This window comes from Mustela putorius, unplaced genomic scaffold (assembly GCF_011764305.1).
Source record: "Mustela putorius furo isolate JIRA1106 unplaced genomic scaffold, ASM1176430v1.1 tig00000460_pilon_pilon_pilon, whole genome shotgun sequence".
Classification (NCBI taxonomy): domain Eukaryota; kingdom Metazoa; phylum Chordata; class Mammalia; order Carnivora; family Mustelidae; genus Mustela; species Mustela putorius.
Window position 1 is genome coordinate 14,699,231 of NW_025421389.1, and position 20,560 is coordinate 14,719,790.

General features: G+C 50.2%; 1 protein-coding gene across 3 annotated transcripts in view; it reads left to right on the top strand.

The window, feature by feature from the left end:
* The window catches only part of FEZ1 (fasciculation and elongation protein zeta 1), a 44,993-nt gene extending 27,787 nt beyond the window's left edge, over positions 1-17,206 (top strand). For 2 of the 3 annotated variants that reach the window (XM_004750179.3, XM_013055003.2), the window contains exons 4-10: positions 2,963-3,049; positions 5,392-5,560; positions 7,925-8,196; positions 9,168-9,248; positions 10,960-11,035; positions 14,567-14,632; positions 16,853-17,206. In XM_004750179.3, the coding sequence (XP_004750236.1) occupies positions 2,963-3,049; positions 5,392-5,560; positions 7,925-8,196; positions 9,168-9,248; positions 10,960-11,035; positions 14,567-14,632; positions 16,853-16,869 (768 nt within the window). In that variant the 3' untranslated portion in view covers positions 16,870-17,206. The remainder of the gene's footprint in view (positions 1-2,962; positions 3,050-5,391; positions 5,561-7,924; positions 8,197-9,167; positions 9,249-10,959; positions 11,036-14,566; positions 14,633-16,852) is intronic. The other variant, XM_013055004.2, reaches the window with a different exon arrangement.
* The last annotated feature ends 3,354 nt before the right edge of the window (positions 17,207-20,560 follow it).

Here is a 20,560-nt window from a genome sequence, read left to right on the forward strand (position 1 = left end):
CCCTCATTTACTGTCAAGCTTTAAGCTACCACATCACAGCCCTAAGGGCACACCCTTTACAGAAAGCAGAAGGACGAAACAGCTTGCCAGGGAGGAAGATGGCCAGAACTTTTCTGCCTCTAGGTCTTCTCTCCTCCATTCTGGAAAGAAGTCTCTTGGAAGAATGATATTTCTTGGAAGAGTCATAGTTCACTTCTACAGTGTGGAACCAATGTGAGTTTAGTCTACAGAGAAATTCAGCCCCAGATGACCTGGCCTGTGGGTTGTTTGTGGCTTTAGCCTTCCCATTGTCACCTGAGAGGCTAAAGGAACTCCCTGTGGCGATTTCTAGGTCTCTGTCATATATTAAGAATAAGAGTAGGGGCGCCTGGGTGGCTCAGTGGGTTAAGCATCTGCCTTTGGCTCAGGTCATGATCCCAGGGTCCTGGGATAGAGCCCCGCATCGGGTTCCCTGCCCAGGGGGGGAGCCTGTTTCCCCCTCTCCCTCTACCTGTTGCTCTGCATGCTTGTGCTCTCTGTTGAACAAGTAAAGTCTGAACAAAAATTTTTTTAATTAAAAAAAGAACAAGTATACATACACTCTTCCGCCTGCATAAGTGTGTGTGTGTAAATCAAATAATCCTATCTATATATATAAATGCCATCATCTTTCAAAATTCTTTCTCTTATCCTCTGTTAATCCCCATCCAGCTTTATACTCTCTGCACAAGATACTGCCACGATAAGGAAGGGCAGGTTGGCAGGTCGGGATCCTCTCAGGGGCATTTATAAGAGGAGAGGGCTGGCTGAGAAGTGACAGAGGGGTCAGGGAGGAACAGAGTCTTCGAGATCTGGGAGGAAATGTGGGAGGAGCCCTGGAGAAGTGCCAAGGGATGAGAACCGAGAACCGGAGACCTAGAGAGGGAGGAGGAAAGGCCAGATACAGGTTGGGTGTGGTGAAAGCAGAGGCAGGGAATTGCCCACACTGGGCAGAGGGAAGGAGCTGGGGCTTCCTTTAAGTACTTTGTGTTTGCTTCTCTTTCTGTTTTACTTCTTAGTGGCACACTTCGGAGGTCTGAGGAAGCGTGGGGTAGGTGCAGCTCCCACAATCTTAGAACTCAGGGAAACTTGTCAGTGATTATAGGTCGTTTTGGGGTCTTTTTTTCACCCAAGCCTGACAAGTCAGACCTGTAGGCTTTGTGCCAGAGACGGGGAGAGGAGAGACAGCTGTAAGAGGGATCCACGCACCTCCGTTCAGGTTCGATAACATTTAAAAATGACAAGATCTGGGGCGCCTGAGTGGCTCAGTGGGTTAAGCCGCTGCCTTCGGCTCAGGTCATGATCTCGGGGTCCCGGGATCGAGTCCCGCATCGGGCTCTCTGCTCAGCAGGGAGCCTGCTTCCTCCTCTCTCTCTGCCTGCCTCTCTGCCTACTTGTGATCTCTCTCTGTCAAATAAATAAATAAAATCTTTAAAAAAAAAATGACAAGATCTTTAGAATAAACTTATTGTCACCCCACCCCCACCCCCGCCAAAAAAATTCTGGTTATAGACTAACACTCGCTTATAAAAAAGAATCCAAACAGAAAATGAGGAACCCTGTTTCTCCATGGCTGAGCGTGACTTCCAGCACAGGCCTTTCTGGCCCCGAGAAAGTTTGCCCTAGCCGTGTAGTCGTGAACAAACTGAGGTTCCAGGGGCTTCGGTTGGCAGAGTGGGGAGTGCGGAAGCCAGGCGACTACCACAGGTGGTACACCTGGCAGAGAGAGGAGCATATGGGTTCGCCAGCAGAAATAGATGCCGCCATCTGGCATACAAGCCCCTTGGATGATCCCATTACCTCCCTGCCCTACCCCTTACCCAGGTGGAGCACAGATGGCATTTAAGATGCACTTGATTAATTTTTTTAATGACAGAGTCCTGGTTTTAAGCAAACCTAGAGAGAAGGTGATGTGTTTTGTTAGGCATGTCTGGCAAGGTGGAGCTCAAAGACTAGGGGAGAAGTTTCTGAGGATGGCTTATCTCTGACATGGTTGCTCGGGAGGGAACTGGGCATCTTCTGTTGGAAGAGCAGAAGCATAATCCCAGGAAAGCAGCCCATAAGCCAGCCAGCTAACCACGAGCAAGTCCAATTGATTCCTGGATGAGAGGTGTCTCTGCAGAAAGATTTCCTGGAAGCACCCCTCGCCAGCCCCTAAATGACTTTCAGATCGGACTTCTGGACATAGACAAATTGTTGGTTTAGGGGTTGATTTTGTGCAGGATTTGAACATATATGCCGGGCAGTGGCTATTTGGGGTATGGTTAGGAAAGCCAGATGTGCTGTGAATATCTTGTTGGATTGCAACTTCCAGACTCTCAGTGGTTGTGAACTTCCAGAATCTTACTTGGCACTGTGGGATCTCGGAGGAACAGGATGCCTGTTTCGATATTGTTGTCGTTTTGTCCGGGCCTCAGTTCATATGGTCGGGTTGTTCCCTGGCACGTCTCATGTAGCTTCAGCACCCCCTTCAGCAACTGTGACCTCACACCTAGATTCCCATCACAGGGTGGCCTTGCGTCCAGTCCAGTCAAAGCTTGACACTTTCGACTGGAACAACCTACCCCTTAGAACGCCTCAACCAGTGCACTCTGGAAACAACCCCCAGATTGAAACTCCTCGTCTAAGTAAGAGAGGCTTCGATGCAGGAATTGGTTGAGGTATCACTACCTTATTCATGCAGGGACGACCCCTCTGTGGGCTAAGGAACAGTGCTCCTTCCTTTGAGTCAGATGCTCTTGCTGGACTCGGGGAGGCATGCTGTGCAGAAGGGGTATGTTTGGAATTGGATGAAACTCTGGGCATCTCTTCAGATTCCCTCCTCACACAGCAGATGGCCAGATGGGCCTCTCAGTCCGTGTCGTCTGTTCTAGAGACCAGACAGTAAAGAGAACCCTAGTTCTGCTGATGATCAATCAGAATTCCACGCCCCACCCCCCTTCAGATCCATGAGAAAGAAGAGGAAGAGTTCAATGAGAAGAGTGAACATGATTCTGGTATCAATGAGGAGCCTCTACTCACAGCAGATCAGGTATGAATGTTTCTCTTGGTTCTTGGGACTTTTTGTTCTTTGGATCAAGAAAAAGTCTGAGTACATACGTGTCGTGTCCATTTAAAGCAAAAGACAAATATATGGTCTCATGGTTGCCTGGGCTGATGACTTGGAGTGTCTTTGGTAAGGGAATTCATTTCTCCCTAGGCCTCGGTTTACCCACCTGCACTAAATAGGAACATAATTCTTGACCTTTGGGTTGGGTGGGACTCATATTTGATTATAGCCAGAGATAGGCCCTGTGTTGACTGGCTTCAGTTCTTGCTAAGCCTCAGAATGCAATCTCATTAAGTGAGTTGGGGAAAATCAGGAGGGGGAGACAAACCATGAGAGACTGTGGACTCTGAGAAACAAACTGAGGGTTTTGGAGGGGAGGAGGGGTGGGGGTTTGGGTGAACCTGGTGGTGGGTATTAAGGAGGGCACATATTACATGGAGCACTGGGTATGGTGCATAAACAATGAATACTGGAACACTGAAAAGAGATAAAATAAAATAAAATGGAAAAAAAAATGTCAAGACACTTAAATGAGGGTCCCAAAGACTTATTCTTGCAAAAAACAGTTGAGGCTTTTGTACGGTATTTTCTCATATTTCATAGAATACCCAAAATGCGGAGCCTTCCAAAAGGAGTCTTAATGGACAGTTGTGACTTTAATTAAAAAAAAAAAAAAAGATAGTGCTTGACATTTGATTGAATTAGTTAAATGTTGGCTTTAGTCATTTATTACTTAGGAGGGAATCATCTTGGGTCTTTGGATTCTTTTTTCAACTTTTTGGTCAATGAATATTTCTGGGCAACTTTTTGAGCAGGAACCGTACAAGTTTTTCACAGAGTAGTTCCGAAAAAGCTCCGCCAGGAGCCTGTGGTGCCAGAAAGCACTTTTCGGCCAAAGGAACTCTTTCAGATCTGAGGCAAAAAGGTGGGATACAAACAGGTAAGGGTCAAGAGATTGAAGGGCACCAGATGAAAAGAGAAGAGGGCCTGACAGCTCTTCTTGTGAACTGTAGGGGAAATACAATTCAGCGATCCAAGGTTAGCGAAAAGTTCTCTGTGAGAGAAGGAGAAAGTCAGCTGTGAAATTTCTGAAGGGGGCTTGTCGTTTGCTTGCATTTTATAAATGGCTTTCAGGAAGCAAAGACTGAGTATTCCCTAAATTTGCTGAATGGAAGTGAGAAGGTGTGGGACTAAAATAGAAATTACTCTTAAGGCGGGCACCCTAAGTCCTCTTGTCCTTGGTCCCGCTGACGTGAAGAAGCCGGCCTCAGAGAGCACCAGGCCCAGGGGCCTGGAGCCTGAACCTGTCACAGAATCAAGGACAGACAAATGCATGAGTGCCCTGTCGTGACCAGACCCATCCATGACGCCTTTCAGACTGTCTTTGCCTCTTCCATTTTCTTTATGTGTCAGCAGTTAATGAACAGAGCGGCTCTCCTGTCTTCCTCTGGCAGTCCTTTGATTTAGCTCTCTCTTTTAGGAACAGATCCCTAGTAAGAGCAGAGATTACAGCTGGGTTCCTTGGTTCCTTTCTGCTCTCCAGACCCCACCTATCCTTTTGTTATTTTAGCTTCTTCTTCTTTTTTTTTTTTTTTTTTAAAGATTTTATTTATTTATTTGACAGAGAGAAATCACAAGTAGATGGAGAGGCAGGCAGAGAGAGAGAGAGAGAGGGAAGCAGGCTCCCTGCTGCTGAGCAGAGAGCCCGATGCGGGACTCAATCCCAGGACCCTGAGATCATGACCTGAGCCGAAGGCAGCGACTTAACTCACTGAGCCACCCAGGCATCCCTGTTATTTTAGCTTCTTGTTTGGCATTTGTGGCTACGCAGCTTTAGCTCCTACCTAGGAGAATTCTGGAGAAATTTCCTCTACCTAAAAAAAAAAAAGCCTCCCCATTTTGAGTTGGTCTAGGAACAGCGTAAGCACTGTAACAATTAATGGGCTGGGTTTTGTGTTAAAGTTGAGGGGATAAAGTGTTTTCCCACTTAGAAATAAAGTGCTTAGCCCATTGAAGTCAATGTTCTCTTCCAGGCAGCTCTGCTTTGGTTCCCGAAAGAGGAGTTTATTTCCAATAAAGCACTCATCTAAATGGTGTTCTTGGAAGAGATTTCACATTTTAGAGTGCTTTACATTAACAGAAGAGTGTATGTAAGCCTTTGGTCAGATCTATTTTTATTATTATTCAATATTTATTAAATAACAATATTGCTTTAGGAATCTTAGAGGCAGCAAATTAGAAACATCCTTAACTGACCCAAATCTGAGCTGGGATGTCCCCCTGGCAGAGACCAGAGTTAGCACTCTCTTGCGTACCTTCTTCAGGTGATTGAGGAGATCGAGGAAATGATGCAGAACTCCCCAGACCCTGAGGAAGAAGAGGAGGTCCTGGAAGAGGAGGATGAGGGAGAAACCTCCTCCCAGGCAGACTCGGTCCTCCTGCAGGAGATGCAGGCCTTGACCCAGACCTTCAACAACAACTGGTCCTACGAAGGTGAGGGGCCTGACGGGTAGCCTTGCCCAGAATGGACCCTCCTGCCTGTGGGCTGGGCCATGGGCACCTGCTTCACATGTACTTAGTTGGACCTCCGACCCAGGGAGTTGGCAACCCCTTTCCTATTGGGCGTCAGGAGAGAAGTTAGCAAATTTTGGGGGTGGGGGGAAAGGCAATTGAGCACAGTCAAAATGGTAAAACCAAGCAAAGGTGAAGATGAAAGCAGAATGAGCAGAAGAAATCGGAACCCCTTGTCCAAAATGAGGCTCCCACGAAATCAAGGAAAAAGGTAATGATCATGATAGCTGGCATTTCTGGAAAGATCTCTATGTGCCAGACCAGTTCTAAGAGTCTCTGTGCGTCATCTCATTTCATCCCCACCCCAGCTCGATGCGGGTTGGAGTAGTTGAGTGTGCTGAGAGGCGAGATGGCTTGTTGGATGCCACTGCTGGGGAAATAGAACCATCCAGAAAACCTCCCTTCCCGGGGAGGAGGCACACGTGTGGGCCGGCGGGGACTTAGAAACATGGCAGAGGGAAGGTGGGCCGGGCAGGTGACGAGGTCTGAACACGGGCGAAAATGGAGGCTGTCTGAGGAGCCGAGATTCTGTGGCTCTTAAGAGCAGAGGCCGGGCGAGGGCAAAAGCCGAAGGAATGTGCTTGCGATGACGGGGCTGATTTGGCTGCGGAGCTCTATTCAGGCTGTTCTCAGCCACACAAAGGCCCCAAACATAGCCACGCTCCACGAAGACTCAGGAAAACAGCTCGAGTGCACAGGGACATGGCAAGGGCAGAAGGAGGGGGACAGCTCTAAAGAGCAGAATAATGGGGGAGGGCAAACCGAGTCAGCAAATCCACAGGCCATGGCAGAAACAGAACAGAGAAGTAAAATGGGTGCTGCGGCAGAAACAAAAGATGTTAGAAAGGGACAAATTTGAGAAGATACTCACTCTCCCGCCCCCCAGATCTTTTTTTTTTTGTAGGCTCCATGCCCTCTGTGGGGCTTGAACTTGTAACCTTGGGATGGAGAGTTGCAGGCTCTAAAGACTGAGCCCACAGAGGCACTCCCCACCCCCTACCCCCAAACTATTTTAAATGAAGAAATCTGAGGGGACAAGAATTTACGACAAAGTTACCTGTATCCCATTATCTCAGCTTCCTTTCCCTTTTCCCTGATAGCAGGCTTGGTACTGGCCAGCCCGGATGCGCTTTTCAGCCTGTGGTCCCAGTCAGCCGCCTTGTTTCTTGAATTCCTGCATTGCTCTGCAGGACCGTGGGGGTGAAGGGGGCCTCAGACCCCTGTGCTGAGATTGCTGGCTGGCTAGAGCTTGATCAGTTCTTGGGACAAACACCATCTCTCTCCTGCTCTGCGGCACATATGCCCAAAACCTCCTCTGAATGTTTTCTCCCCCTGATCCTTGACCCATTTTGCACCAGCATATCAGAGACACAGAGGAAAACTAGGAAGAGGAAGAAGGGATCAAAAAGTCACATGCCTGTGCATGCACATTTTTTTTTTAAAGATTTTATTTATTTGACAGAGAGATCACAAGCAGACAGAGAGGCAGGCAGAGGGGGAGTGGGGAGCAGACTCTCCACTTAGCAGAGAACCCAATATGGGGATCGATCCCAGGACCCCGAGATCATGACCCGTGCTGAAGGCAGAGCCTTAACCCACTGAGCCACCCAGGCGCCCCTGTCTATGCACTATTTTATTTTAAAAATTTTTATTTATTTATTTGAGAGAGATCACAAGTAGGTAGAGAGGCAGGCAGAGAGAGAGGAGGGGAAGCAGGCTCCCTGCCGAGCAGGGAGCCCAATGTGGGGCTCGATCCCAGGATCCTGGGATCATGACCTGAGCCAAAGGCAGAGGCCCTAACCCACTGAGGCACCCAGGCACCCCTCTGTGCATATTTTAAAAAACGGTTTTATTTATTTATTTGTTAGAGAGAGAGCACAAGTAGGGGGAGAGGCAGGCAGAGCAGGCGGAGGGAAAAGCAGGCTCCCTACTGAGCAAGGAGCCCAACAGCATGGGGCTCGAACCCAGGACCCTGGGATCATGACCTGAAGTCAAAGGCAGATGCTTCACCACCTGAGCCGCCCAGGTATCCCTGTCCATGCACATTTTTGTGAATGGAGTCCATGGGTTTCTGTGGGGGCTGTTTCTTCTTCCTCCTCTGTTATCCTGAGAGTAGTGTTCACTTTGGCTGTTGTATATGGGTCCCTTCCTTCCTGGGGATGCCCCTAAATTCCCTGTCCTGTAAGGAGGTGGGAGGGGTTCCCTTGGGAGACACGGCCCCAGGAGCCATCCAGTAGGCTCTGGCTCGGACGCAGTGGTCACCTGCGAGTCGGTCTCCCCCTGCAGGTCTAAGGCACATGTCTGGGTCGGAGCTGACTGAGCTGCTGGACCAGGTGGAGGGCGCCATCCGGGACTTCTCGGAGGAGCTGGTGCAGCAGCTGGCCCGCCGGGACGAGCTGGAGTTCGAGAAGGAAGTGAAGAACTCCTTCATCACGGTGCTTATCGAGGTTCAGAACAAGCAGAAGGAGCAGCGGGAACTGATGAAGAAGAGGCGGAAAGAGAAAGGTCTGAGCCTGCAGAGCAGCCGGATAGAGAAGGGAAACCAGATGCCTCTCAAGGTACGTGAAGCCCCCCACCCCGCCCTGCCCCCCCACCCTGCGGGAAGAGGAGGTGCACCCGGCCTCCGGTCCTCGCCCTGTCCGGCCCCAGTACCAAGCCTGCGCAGGACCTGTAAACAGATCTGGACTGCGCAGGGGCTGTGAGCAGGACCGTAGGCAAACAGTAGGGGGCTGTAAAGAGAAAGAAGGCTCCCCTTTCTCCTTTCCTCCTCTTGAGGACCTCGGTCTGGCCAGGGGACATTGGACGTGGACACTGGAAAATACTTGTGTGTGGCCTGTGCTCCCTGAGGCAAGACCTTAGAAAGAGGGGGGAAGACAGTTAGTACTGAGGGGCGCTGTGCCTGGGACTCAGGTCAGCATCCCACGACTCGTCCTGACTGCTCTCCTTAGGATGGTGGGAGGGGGCTGCAAATTCGGAAGCCCTGCTGGGAGCCTGACAGGATTCTTCAGACCACTGGCTCGTGATCAGGGAAGCTCCAGAGAATGAATCCTCCAAGGAGATTGTTCCAAATACCTTGGCCGAGGCTCTGTCCCAGACCTCCCAAATTGGGCCTAGGCTTGTGCGTTTTATTAAAGGCTTCCCAGATATGGCCAGTAGCTTTACTTACATCGGCCCTTCCCAGTGGCCAGACACTTTGTTTTCCTCTGTAAGATGCTGTGTCATCATCTGTCCCAGGCGTACGGGCCTGCTTTATTCCCTGTCCGAGACGAGGCTGAAGGGAGGAAACCAGGGAAGGGCAGGGGGAGCCGTTGCCCCGAGGGACTGACTAAGATAAGAGTCTTTGAGACTCGACTCTTGATTCTTGCAAAGCTCAGCCCTAAGTTTTGGCCCATTTGTTAGCCCAGGTGTTATCTGGGACAGGGGTGGCCGGCGGGTCTGGGTAGCTTAGGGAGGACACCCAAGTCCCCGGGGAGCGATGACTATGGAGCAGGAAGCATTCGTTCTTGAGCCCCGCCCGTCCTCTCCCCAGCGTTTCAGCATGGAAGGCATCTCCAACATTCTGCAGAGCGGCATCCGCCAGACCTTCGGCTCCTCAGGGACGGACAAACAGGTACCTGCAATTCCCACACTCCCAGCTTTCCTCCTGACCCTTGCAACCTGCCGAACAGGGTGTGGTGATTCACTAAAATTATCCCAGCCCTTGGACAAAGGGAGGTCTTACCATCTTTTTTCACTCATTTCCTTCCTCTTTTTTTTTTTTTTTTTGATTTTATTTATTTGTTTGACAGAGAGAGATCACAAGTAGGTACAGAGGCAGGCAGGGAGAGGGGGGAGGCTCCCTGCATAGCAGAGAGCCCGATGCAGGACTCGATCCCAGGACCCTGAGATCATGACCTGAGCCGAAGGCAGAGGCTTAACCCACTGAGCCACCCAGGTGCCCCCTTCTTCTTCTTCTTCTTTTTTTTTTTTTTTAATTTAATTTGTTTATTTCAGATAGAGTGAGAATGAGCACGAGTGCAAGCAGCAGGGGGGTGTGGGCAGAGGGAGAGGGAGAAGCAGGGAGCCCGATGCGGGAGTTGATCCCAGGACACTGGGATGGTGACCTGAGCCAAAGCAGATGCGTGGCCGACTGAGCCACCCAGGCGCCTCAACATCTTCTTCCACTCTTAAGAAGGAACAGTGTCTTTTAAAGGGTGCAGTGGGGTTGGGTTTTTTTTTTTTTTTTTAAGCTGTTGCTGAGCCCTCAGGCACAAAGGTGAGTAAGTCCTGGACCCTGCCCTCATGAAGTGCATAATCTGATAGAAGGGACAAGCTTGAGATCATGGAGAGAGCACATGTAATTGTGTACGTGTTAGACATCTTTGTAGCTGAATCCTAAGGGTGAGAATTCTGGCACTGCGGCATGGGAGGACATTCTGGAGACATGGAACCCGCTCCCCTCATTTTGCAGCTGTGAGAACTAAGATCTGGAGAGATTAGGTCTCTCAAGACCGCACCGCTACGGGCAGAACCAAGACCAAAAGAGAAGTCTTCTGGTGTTTGAGCTGCAGCTCTTCTCACTCAGTCCCCCAGGCTACCGGCCTGCCCTCCGCCTGCCGACCTTCAGGATCTCTCGGGCACCCAGTTCTTGGGCCCCACGGGGCCAAGAGGATCTTGTTGTAGAAGCACCTCATATCCAGCAGAGGGAGCAAACCCAACGTCCAAGACCAAGGGCGGGGATGAGGTTCTCTCCCCCGTCATTTTTGATAAAAGAGAGATTGTTCAATTTCATATTGCCCGCCCAAGCACACAAAAGTATAATCTCCCTTTAGAATGTTCTCTGCGCTCAGCCTGAAGGAGAAAAAGCTCTCCAGGATTCCTAAATATCCAAGAGCTTCTGGTTGTCCGGAGAATGTGTTCAATGGAATGGAGGGCTGATATGGGAAAGTCTTACTTTTAGGGACTTTCTTTCTTTCTTTTTTTTAAAGATTTTATTTATTTATTTGACAGAGAGAGAGGAAGGGAAGCAGGCTCCCCGCTGAGCAGAGGGCCTGACGCGGGCCTCCATCCTAGGACCCTGAGATCATGACCTGAGCTGAAGGCGGAGGCTTTAACCCACTGAACCACCCAGGCGCCCATTTTAGGGACTTTCGCCAGAGACAGGAAGGGGTCCCGAGGCAGGGGTGTGCGGAGTATATTGGTGTTGCTCCTGTCAACTTCTGTGGAGCATGTCGGGGAGAGACGATCACAGTCCGTGTGCGAATTGTCCACACATCTCACCCTCGGAGGGACCACACTTGTATTTCCCGCCCTGCCTGGCATTTTGTGTGTTTGTCTCGTAGTATCTGAACACGGTCATCCCTTATGAGAAGAAGGCCTTGCCCCCGTCAGTGGAAGATCTCCAGATGCTGACAAACAGTGAGTTCCCCTCATCCTCAGAGAGACGGGTCGCCCACTCCCGTCCCTCCCTCCCCGTGAGAGGCAGCGTTAGATGGGTGGGAATGGGCTCCGTGTCCCTGTGCCACTCCCCCCTCGAGCGGGGGCAAAGCTACAGTGCTCTGCAGTGACACCCAGAGCCGTCTTTTTGTGTCCTTGTTTCCTTGTAAAGGGCAAAGCCTTGCCAGGAAGGAATGAGCTGGTGGAAGAGGTTGGGGGCGAGTGGGGTCTCACCCCACAGTGCTCAAAGCCTTGCCTTCTCTACCTTGTCTGTTCTTGTCTGTTCTCTTGCCAATAGCTTGCTGTTGCTTCATCCCACCTATGGCCCCACAGCAGGAGGCTTGGTCGTTGGGGCTGGGGGCATTTTTTAAGGAGAAGCAAGGTTTCTTGGGTGGCAGGAGTGGGGGACAGGAAAGAATAGTTTTCCTTCCAGGAAACGACTGCCTCCTCTCCTCTGCTTTGGCTCTATTGTCAAATATTAACAAACATCCTGAGCGATGGGAGAAACCCGTGTGTGACAAAGAGCCCTCTGTAGGCAAAATCTCTTCATGTACATTAAACGCAACAACCCCCAAAAGGCTGGGGGCTCTTGGTGTTAGCCATCAGTGTCAGCCTGATTCTTTTAAGAAGAGAAAAATCCGAGGCTGTGACGGGGTGGCAGGCGCAGTGAATCACAGGACCGTCCATCTCCCTGGCAACCGGGAACTGCGCGGAGTGACAGAGTCACTGGGCCTGTCCAGCCCAGGGGTGCCCTGCCTTTGCCGGGGAGGGAAGGGCTTGAGCATCAGGCTAATGCGGGGGAGGGCAAGAGGAGCTGCTTCTGTTCTGCAGAGGAAGACAGACCCCTGCTGCCCCCCTCTGCCTCCCCCGACCCCGGGCTATAAAGGTGACCGAACATTTTCATTGTTACCAATCTGGGGACCAAAGCAGGCGGTTCTGGTAAACAGAAACCCTGGCTACATCCATGGATACAGCGTCCTTGAGAATCTGGAATTTTCAATTCAAAGTACATTGGCATCTTCTTCACTCCTTTTAAACTCCTCTATTTGCATATATATGCACTAAGACTTTTTTCCAAGGGAGCAGACAGAAACGAACTGACATTTATAGGTGTTTGTGTTTTCACAAGCAGTAAGTATTTGGAAAATAATTTGGACAGATTATGAAGGTTGATATATGTAAAGTACTCAATCATGGTTTTTTTTTTTTTTTAAAGGAAGAGCTGTAAATTTATTACAGATACCCATTCAGGAATTCAGCGTGAAATCCTTTCATTTTAATTAAGAAACTGTGGGTTTATTTACATGTTTCAGGTCCGTTTAGAAAATTTTAATTGGAGTGTTTCCATCATTTAGAATAGTTTGGAAATACAGAACAGTGAACAAAAGAAAATAAATAATTCATTGTCCCCTCCACTGTGGTTACTATTTTGGTGTTTTCAGCCATAATGTTTTATGTCTTCTCCACATACTTGGGATTATACTGGCTATAAAATTTTCTATCATGATTTTAGTCATATCAGTTAACATTTGGTTAACATTCTTTTTATGGCTCTCTCTTCTATCATGTGGGTACACCACATTCCAATATTTTATTCTTTTTAAAAGAAAAAACTACCATCTTTCCTGAATGTGAATTCTGCGGCAGGTTATAAAAGCTTTCTTTTTTTTGGCCAGTCCTTATATGGATCTGCGAATGTCTCTTCTTTATTCCTGAACCAAAGGCGCAGGCCCCAGACCAGCTCTTGGGACCAGACAACTCCTATACATTTTGGATTTTGGCAATAAACTTAGATACACATTGGCTGAAAGCAAGGGTTGCATTTTTACAGCTGTCGTTGTCTTCTTCTTCTTCTTTTTTAGAATTTTATTTATTTATTTGAGAAAGAGAGAGAGGGAGAGAGCATGCACCAGCATGGGGAGGGGCAGAAAGAGACGCCCCACTGAGCAGGGAGCTGGAGGTGGGGCTCGATCCCAGGACCCTGGGATCATGACCTGAGTCGAAGGCAGATGCTTAACCCACTGAGCCCCCCAGGTCTCCCCCAGAGCTGTCTTCTTGGAGCGGCATTTGGTGCGCCCATATTCAGTTATAAAGTACTTGCAGCCTGTTAGGTTGACATGAATACACATCTAAAACTACAGAAGAAATAAAGGAAACCAAGACCTGGAGGGCCCCAGTTTCAGGCTCTTTCTTGTCTCGGGACCTGGCCACTAACTCACGCCACTAACTCATGCCAGTGTGAAGCGAGGCAGAGGCATCAGGAGAGAGCAGGGCCGTAGAACAGGATGGAGATCCTTCCTCTATATTGCCGAGGCTGCCGCCTCCTGGTGACCGGTTTCGGCCGACCTTGATAGCTTTCCCGGCTTGCAGAAAAGCAAAACGTACTCATTGAAGAAGACCGGACCCTGCAGAAATAGGGTATAGAAAGGAACATCCCCTGTGGTCTTGCACCCAGAGATGACCAGTCTTAACAGATTCACATACATTCTTCCAGACTTTTTCTATGAATATTAGCATTCATTTATTCATTCCCAAGCTAATCCACGATGCTCTGCAGCCTTCTTGCTTCACCGGTAAATATATCTTGTACCCATGAATCTGTCTCTCGTTTTTCATAGAGGTCTCTAAGACTACACGGGATAGATACACCGTGACTTATTTAAAGCCATGTGTGATGCAAAATCCTGCACTCTCTCCTGCCCTCATTTTTTGATATTGTATACAAAGTCCAACAACATTCTTAAAAGATTTTCTACAAAGCTGACTTCCACAATATGAATTACGGACGTGAGAAAGCGGCACCTCACTTAATAACAGAAATAACAGCCTTTACGCTTTCTTAACTTCCCTCTTGTTTGCCTTGTATGTCTGTAAATCATCAGGAGTCTCAATGAGGAATCTCTGAGCTCCTTGGGGGTCCGTAAGTCTTTTGCATTTCCACAAATTCTAGCCCTGTGGTGGGCATAAAACAGAAAAAAATACCATTTGTTAAAATAAGTTCATTTGTTATTAATAAATAGGAATAATGACTTATAATCATAATCAGAGAAAATTTTCCAATATCCGCTTACATGCATGGAATGTCTTTAAAGAGTTTTGTTGCCGATTCAATGATGGGATGACTGTTATTCTTAACATTTAGATTGCATCTGAAAGCTGATTCTTTTTTAAAACTGCTTTATTTCTTTTCATACTTACTAAAGAGAGATACTTAGGAAATAACGTGGAGATTATAGATGAGCAAAAAAAAAAGTAAAAGATAAAAGAAAATAAAGTCACCAACAGGCCACTCTGATTTTCAGATGTATTCTACTCCATCAGCAGGTGGAGTGCTGATGCTTGACAGAAGCTTCTAGATGTTTGCTCCATACTCAGTGATGTCTGGTTTCCTTTCTCACTCTGGGTTGGTTTGATTTCTCACTCCGGGTTGGTGGGTTGTCAGCCTAGAAGCGACCTTTATGCCATGCTGGTATCCTGGCTCATCTCTCTCTCTCTCTCTCTCTCCTTCCTTAGTTCTCTTTGCCATGAAGGAGGATAATGAGAAGGTGCCCACTTTGCTAACGGACTACATTTTAAAAGGTGAGAGCTGCCCCATGGGGCCCCCGGAGCAGGGCTTCCTGGGGTTCCCCTCCCCAAGACCTCCCGCTGAAGGCAGGGAACCCGCTGTGTTCCTCTGCCTTCCCAGAGCGTCCTGCCAGCCCAGATGGCACTGGGTGCACGGGGCCAGGGTCCTCCAGTGGGCGATTGTGAGGCCTCCCAGGAATGGGGTTTTGTCTTTGCATGTTGCCGGGAGGCCTGAGAAGGGGATTCCTTCTCCCTGGAGGCACCAGAGCGACTCCACATTAGAGCTGCGGAACCAGCACGAGCCTGACTGTGAAAGTTCTGGAGAGTTTAGGCTATTTCGTAGGGAAAAAAACAGAGCCCAGGGCTACATTTGCTGGTCTCAGCTGCTTGAAATCATGCCTAGCTACATCCTTTCCCGACTTTTGTTTCATCTTTTATTAAGGGAGCTGTTAACATCCATAAAAGCCGAGTGACGAGAATAATGAACTCTCATGTACTTGTCCTGCTTCAGCGACCGTGGATTCATGGCCTATCTTGTTCACTCACACCCCTACCCAGCTTCTCCCCTCCGTATGACTTTGAAGCAAATCCAAACCATCAGTTTTCTTAATCTCTAAGTATTTCAGTGTACATTTCTAAAACATAAAGACTCTTTTCAAAAACCTAACCACAATATTGTTATCACAACTAGAAAAATAAAAAAAAGTCTCAATATCTTTGTCCAATCAGTGCTCACATTTCCCTGTTACATTTTCTCATCTGTTTGAATCAGGATCCAAGGGGAGCCCATACATTGCAACTGGATAATACCTCTCCTGAGTCTCTTTTTATATATATACAGGTTCCCCTTCCTTTCCTCTCGTTCCTTGAAATTTATTTCTTGGAGAAACCAGGCTATTTGCCCCATAGAATTTCCTTGTTTTGGCTTCTGCTTGTCAGTTGTGTCCCCATGGTTTAATTTAACATGTTCTTCCATTTTTCGTATTTCCTGTTAGCTGGCAGAGCCGAAGGCTGGATCAGACTCAGTCTCAAATCTTTTGATAAGCATTACATGATCAGTGGCGCTAAACTTCCATTAAGAGACACATATTCTCCGGTTGTCTTTCTTTCTGTGATGTTAATATCTGTATTAATCTGCTCAGGCTGCTACAACAAAATAGCACCCGGGGTAGGGGGTATTGTTGGGGGGGGAACACTTCAACAACAGAAATGTGTTTTCTCACAGTTTCAGAGGCTAGAAGTCCATGGTAAAGATGCCAGCAGATCCAATTGCTAGCGAGGGCTCTTTTCTTGGCTTGTAGACAGCCACCTTCTCGCTGTGTCCTCACGTGGCCTGTCCTGAGTGCACGTGAAGGGAGAGAATGAGGGCTCTCTGGTGTCTCCTCTTATAAGGACGATCAGAGCAGAGCGCCATCCTGTGACTCATTTACGATCACCTCCTTAGAGGTTCCGTCTCCAAATACAGCCGCACGTGGGAATTTGGCTGAGGGCCCCCGACACTCAGGCCATAACAGTATCCACTGATGGTCATCCGTTGTCTGGATTCTTGATTTCATTCAGCTTTGTCCACAAGCACACGCGACGCTGGGTACGCTTCCAGTAGGCTTGCGGATCTTGGATAAGAACCTCTGGGTGGTACTGTTTCCATAAGGATCAGAAAGATTAGTCTTAACTTTCTGCAGGAGGACTTCAGGCTAAACATTGGGAAGAACTTCTGCCTCTTAAAGGCTTTCAAAGCCAATTTCTCAAAGGAGGTCTGTGGAAATGGGTTGGGTAAGTCTGGGAGCCTGAGGGCTGGACCCCTTTCCCCACTGCGATCCACGGAAATGTCAGTGAATTCATAAAACTAGTTAACATTTACTGAGCACTTTCTGTTTGCTTCTGAACAACCCTGTGGGGTAGGCAGAGGCACTGTCTGTTGTACACATGGAGAACCGAGCGCGGAGATGTGGAGCCATTTCCCCAAGGTCGTAGAATTAGCACAGGCTGGATCCAGGGCTTGAACTCAGGCAGATCAGCACCAGAGACCAGATCCGAGCACCAAGCATCCACCTTCCTGTCGTCTCTTCCTTCTTCCAGAAGGAAGACATGTGATGGCAGTCATTCCCTGGGTCCCAGGGGGGCGGGAGGCTCTCTGTTCAGGACAGGATTGCCTCTGGGCCGGGACCCCCCTGGGCTGGCATGTCCTGACCCGCGCTGGGCTTTGACCTCTCTCCTTTCTCCTTCTCTTTGCAGTGCTCTGTCCTACCTAACCTTGCCCTCCGGGGCAGCCTTGCCGCGGAGGTCACGGAGCAAGAGTCATTCCAACCCAGGGACTGCATGACACCACGTAACCTCCGACGTGTATTTAAACGTGTATAGCTTAACCTGGATTAAACATGAGCAAGCGCGCGGGGTCCTTTGCTGTTGGCTTCTAGTCCTAGTGATCATTGGATGCATGACCGAGGGGCAGGGCTGGGAGGCGCCTCTCCGCCTGTGGCGGAGGAGGGCAAGTGCCCTCCTGCTCACTGTGTAGTCTGGCTCCAGCCCTCGAAAACAGCTTACACTCTAAGACTAATTTTGAAATAAACCTTCATTTAATTAATATTCTTTATGGGCTCTGGAGTGTGGTGTGTCAACCCTGGAGAGAAAGGCGGCAGCGGGACTGCCTTGATGTGACATTCCGGGGCTCACAGCAGATGACCGGGTGTTGAGGGACCTGAGCATGGGCCCTGACGTGGGGCCCATGGGTACAGTCAGAAGAGGAGGCCATCCACAGGCCCTCAGGATCTTGCTGCTTGGCAACTTTAAGGGAGACATGCAATGTGTAAGAGGAACTGCTGGTGGCGGGGCGGGGGGGCGGTGTCAGACTAGAGGGGCCACGGGGAAATTAGCAGATAAGAGGGTCTCAAGGAACAGCCTGTACCTCCCACTGAGATGGCCATACCGGCCCTTATCAGGGGGACCTGGAGGCTCGGGGGCTGGAGGGAGTCAGCTGTGCTAAGCCATCCCAGCTTGGGAGTGATTGCAGCTCTGCCTGAACACCTCCAGTGACTTTGGGGAGTGGTGTCCTGTGGCAGAGCGTGCCCTTCCCTGCCCTTCCTATAGCCTCAGAGGGCCTGTGCCCCGACTCCTGGTGCTGTCCTGGCCTTGGTGGCAGGCAATGTCAGCCTTAATGACTGCCGTCTTCATACCAGCATGCTGCCTTGATTTCGCCACAACCTGAACTTGGCTTCCATCTTCTGGCTTGAATGACAATAGCCCCATGAATTCCCACAACCCTGTCTTTTTTCTTTCCTTCTTTCTTTCTTTTTTAAAAAATTTTATTTATTTATTTGACTGAGAGAACACAGCAGGGTGAGGGGCAGAGGCAGAGGGAGAAGCAGATGCCCTGCTGAGGGGGGAGCCTGATGCAGGACTCGATGACAGGACCCTGGTATCACGACCTGAGCCGAAGGCAGATGCTTAACGACTGAGCTCACCCAGGTGTCCCTCCACAGCTCTGTCTTAAAACAAAAACCTTTACCGAGCCCTTGCCATGTGCCTGCCACTGACATTATCCCATCATAACCGAGTCTCACATCAGAGCAAGCCTCTGCTGCAAGAGGCAATAGTGTCCCCCAGGTTTTACAGATGAAGAGACTGGCAAGCAGAGACCGTCAGAAGGGGTGGAGTCAGATGCCCCTTTCCACTCACTCTTCGTATGGCATTTGCTCTAACCAAACATGCCAAACAGAAAGCCAGACTTCATCATGTGGGCAACCCCACAGAAGGCTGCGGGTCGATGTGGGTGACAATGGAAGGCCTCCCTGGAGCCTTGCCTCTCACTTCTTGGGCCCCTGCTTTTCTGGGAGCAGGACCACCGAGCAGGAGCTGTCCTACCTTGGGGTGGGGGGGCCCTCCACCTCCAGGGAAGCTGCCCCTGTGCCTACAGGTCTAACTCAGGCATCCACCTAGAGCAGTATGTCTACACCTGTGGAGGCCTGGCTGCTGGGGGGTGGGGCGGGTTCGAAACACCCGTAGGTTCCTGTATACACCCTCAGGTGCCAACACACCGGCATGAGCCCCAGTGCTTCGGCAGAAAGGGATGACTGCAGTTCTATACTCACAGGCACTGTGGTCAAGGATGCCAGGGGTCACGGTGGGGCGAGGGGAGGGGGGCACCAGGTTATTTGCCGGCTGTGGGGTTTTTCACCCGCCTCAGCAAAAGGGAAGCAGAGAATCCTCCAGAGCTTTCCTTCCTGCCTTGTATTTGTCAGATCTGGGTCAGCCACTCCTTCCCCCCATGCATCCTGCCAGCAGGTGTCTGAGGCAGCAGAGACAAGCTAATCAAAGCTGCTGGCAGTTAAAAATAAATCTCAAGTGTCAGGGATGTGCTCCAGCTAGAGGAGGTGAGGGGGGAAAGGTGGGGACAGTGGTCCCTCTCTTCTCGCCTTTTGTCCCCATCAGCAAGCAGTCTTAGTGGGAATGTTCGGTCCCATTGTCATGGTTTTGCACTCTCCTTCCCTCTATCCTCGCTCCTGCTCTGCATGTGGCGTCCAGACCAGCAGCGCTGACAACACGGCGCTGCCCGTGAGAGACAAGCTCTCCAGGCAATCTGTATTTGCCTTAAGGTCTGGAGAAGCTTTGCGTGGAGGCTGCGGCTGAGCGCAGGTGCGGTTCCAGGTGCAGGCGGTTCCGCGCTCCCAGCATTCCCCGCGCCCCGGCCTTCCGGTTGTAGAAGCGCAGAGGCGGCGCCCGGAGGCCGACTGGCCCTTCGGTCTGCGGTCGGCCTTGATGGCCAAACGCAAGTCCTTCTCGGCTGGCCGCGCCCAGCGTGAGCACCGGGGAGCCCCGGCCTGCGGCAGCCTCCCCGCAGGGAGCAGCGGGCCCTCGAGGGACCTGTGATTTCACCGAGGTCCCTTCGTTCCAGCGAAAGGCGCCCCGCGTGGGTTGGGCCAAGGGTCACGTGGCCATGTCCTGGTAAGGACGCTCCAGTCATCGCTTATGTGGGGTCGAAACACACAGTCGCGCGAGGACAAAGTGTTTTCCAAACGTTCCCTACCCTTGTCTCTCTTTCGGGAGGGACCCAGATGTGACAGCTCAGCCAGGAAAGCTAACAGGGGAGGGTGTTGTGGCCCCGATGTTTGGGGGATAAACTGGCTTTGAAAAATGAAATAGAGCTTTATCTCTTCCGGATGGTCTGGAGGGTGACTCTGTGTCTGGCTGGTGGCCGGGGAAGACGAGATGTGGATGGTCAGGGAGGAGCCATCGTGCGGGTATCTCAGGAGGAACCATGAATCCGGTTCTGATGGGCACGCAGGCTTTTGAGGCCTGCTTTCAGCACTGGCAGGGCCCTGCCTCCCCCTCACCCACACACCGTGGCATTGGGGGTCTCACCCAAGGCCAAGAGCAGGGAGCACCTGGGGGGTCCAGCCTGCCCTGCTGCAGGAGCACAGAATGGGCAGAGGCAGCCCCCGCTTCCCCGGAGGCTAGGAGAGGTGACTCCCACCATGAGCCAGCCTCCGTGATTAGCATGCGTGGAGGGCAGCGTAATTAAATGCTGCTCTTGGAGAAAAGACTTGCGTTCTTGATGGCGCCTGATTATTTATTTCCAGAGAGGATGAGCGGATAGTCGTCAGGCTTTCTGTCTGAGCCTCCGCTTTGCTTTCCCCCTCCCTTCGCGAGGGAGGGGAAGCAGAGGCCGCTCTGCTGACCGGAGAGGTGCCTTGGCTTCATATCAATGCCTTCCTTTGAAAAGAACAATGAGCCACCTTAGCCCACAGCCCAGCAGCTCCACACCCCGCCCAAGCCCTCATGCATATTCATCTTGCTTCAAAGAGCACAGCATGGAATATGCAAATTGGCCAGGCAGGAGCCGGTTGGCATTTTGATAATAGCTTTGTCTGAAAAACCCCAGAGACACACACACATCTAGTTCCTCTCTCTCCCCGTCTTTCTGTCTCTTGCCCCTACCCTTGTGTC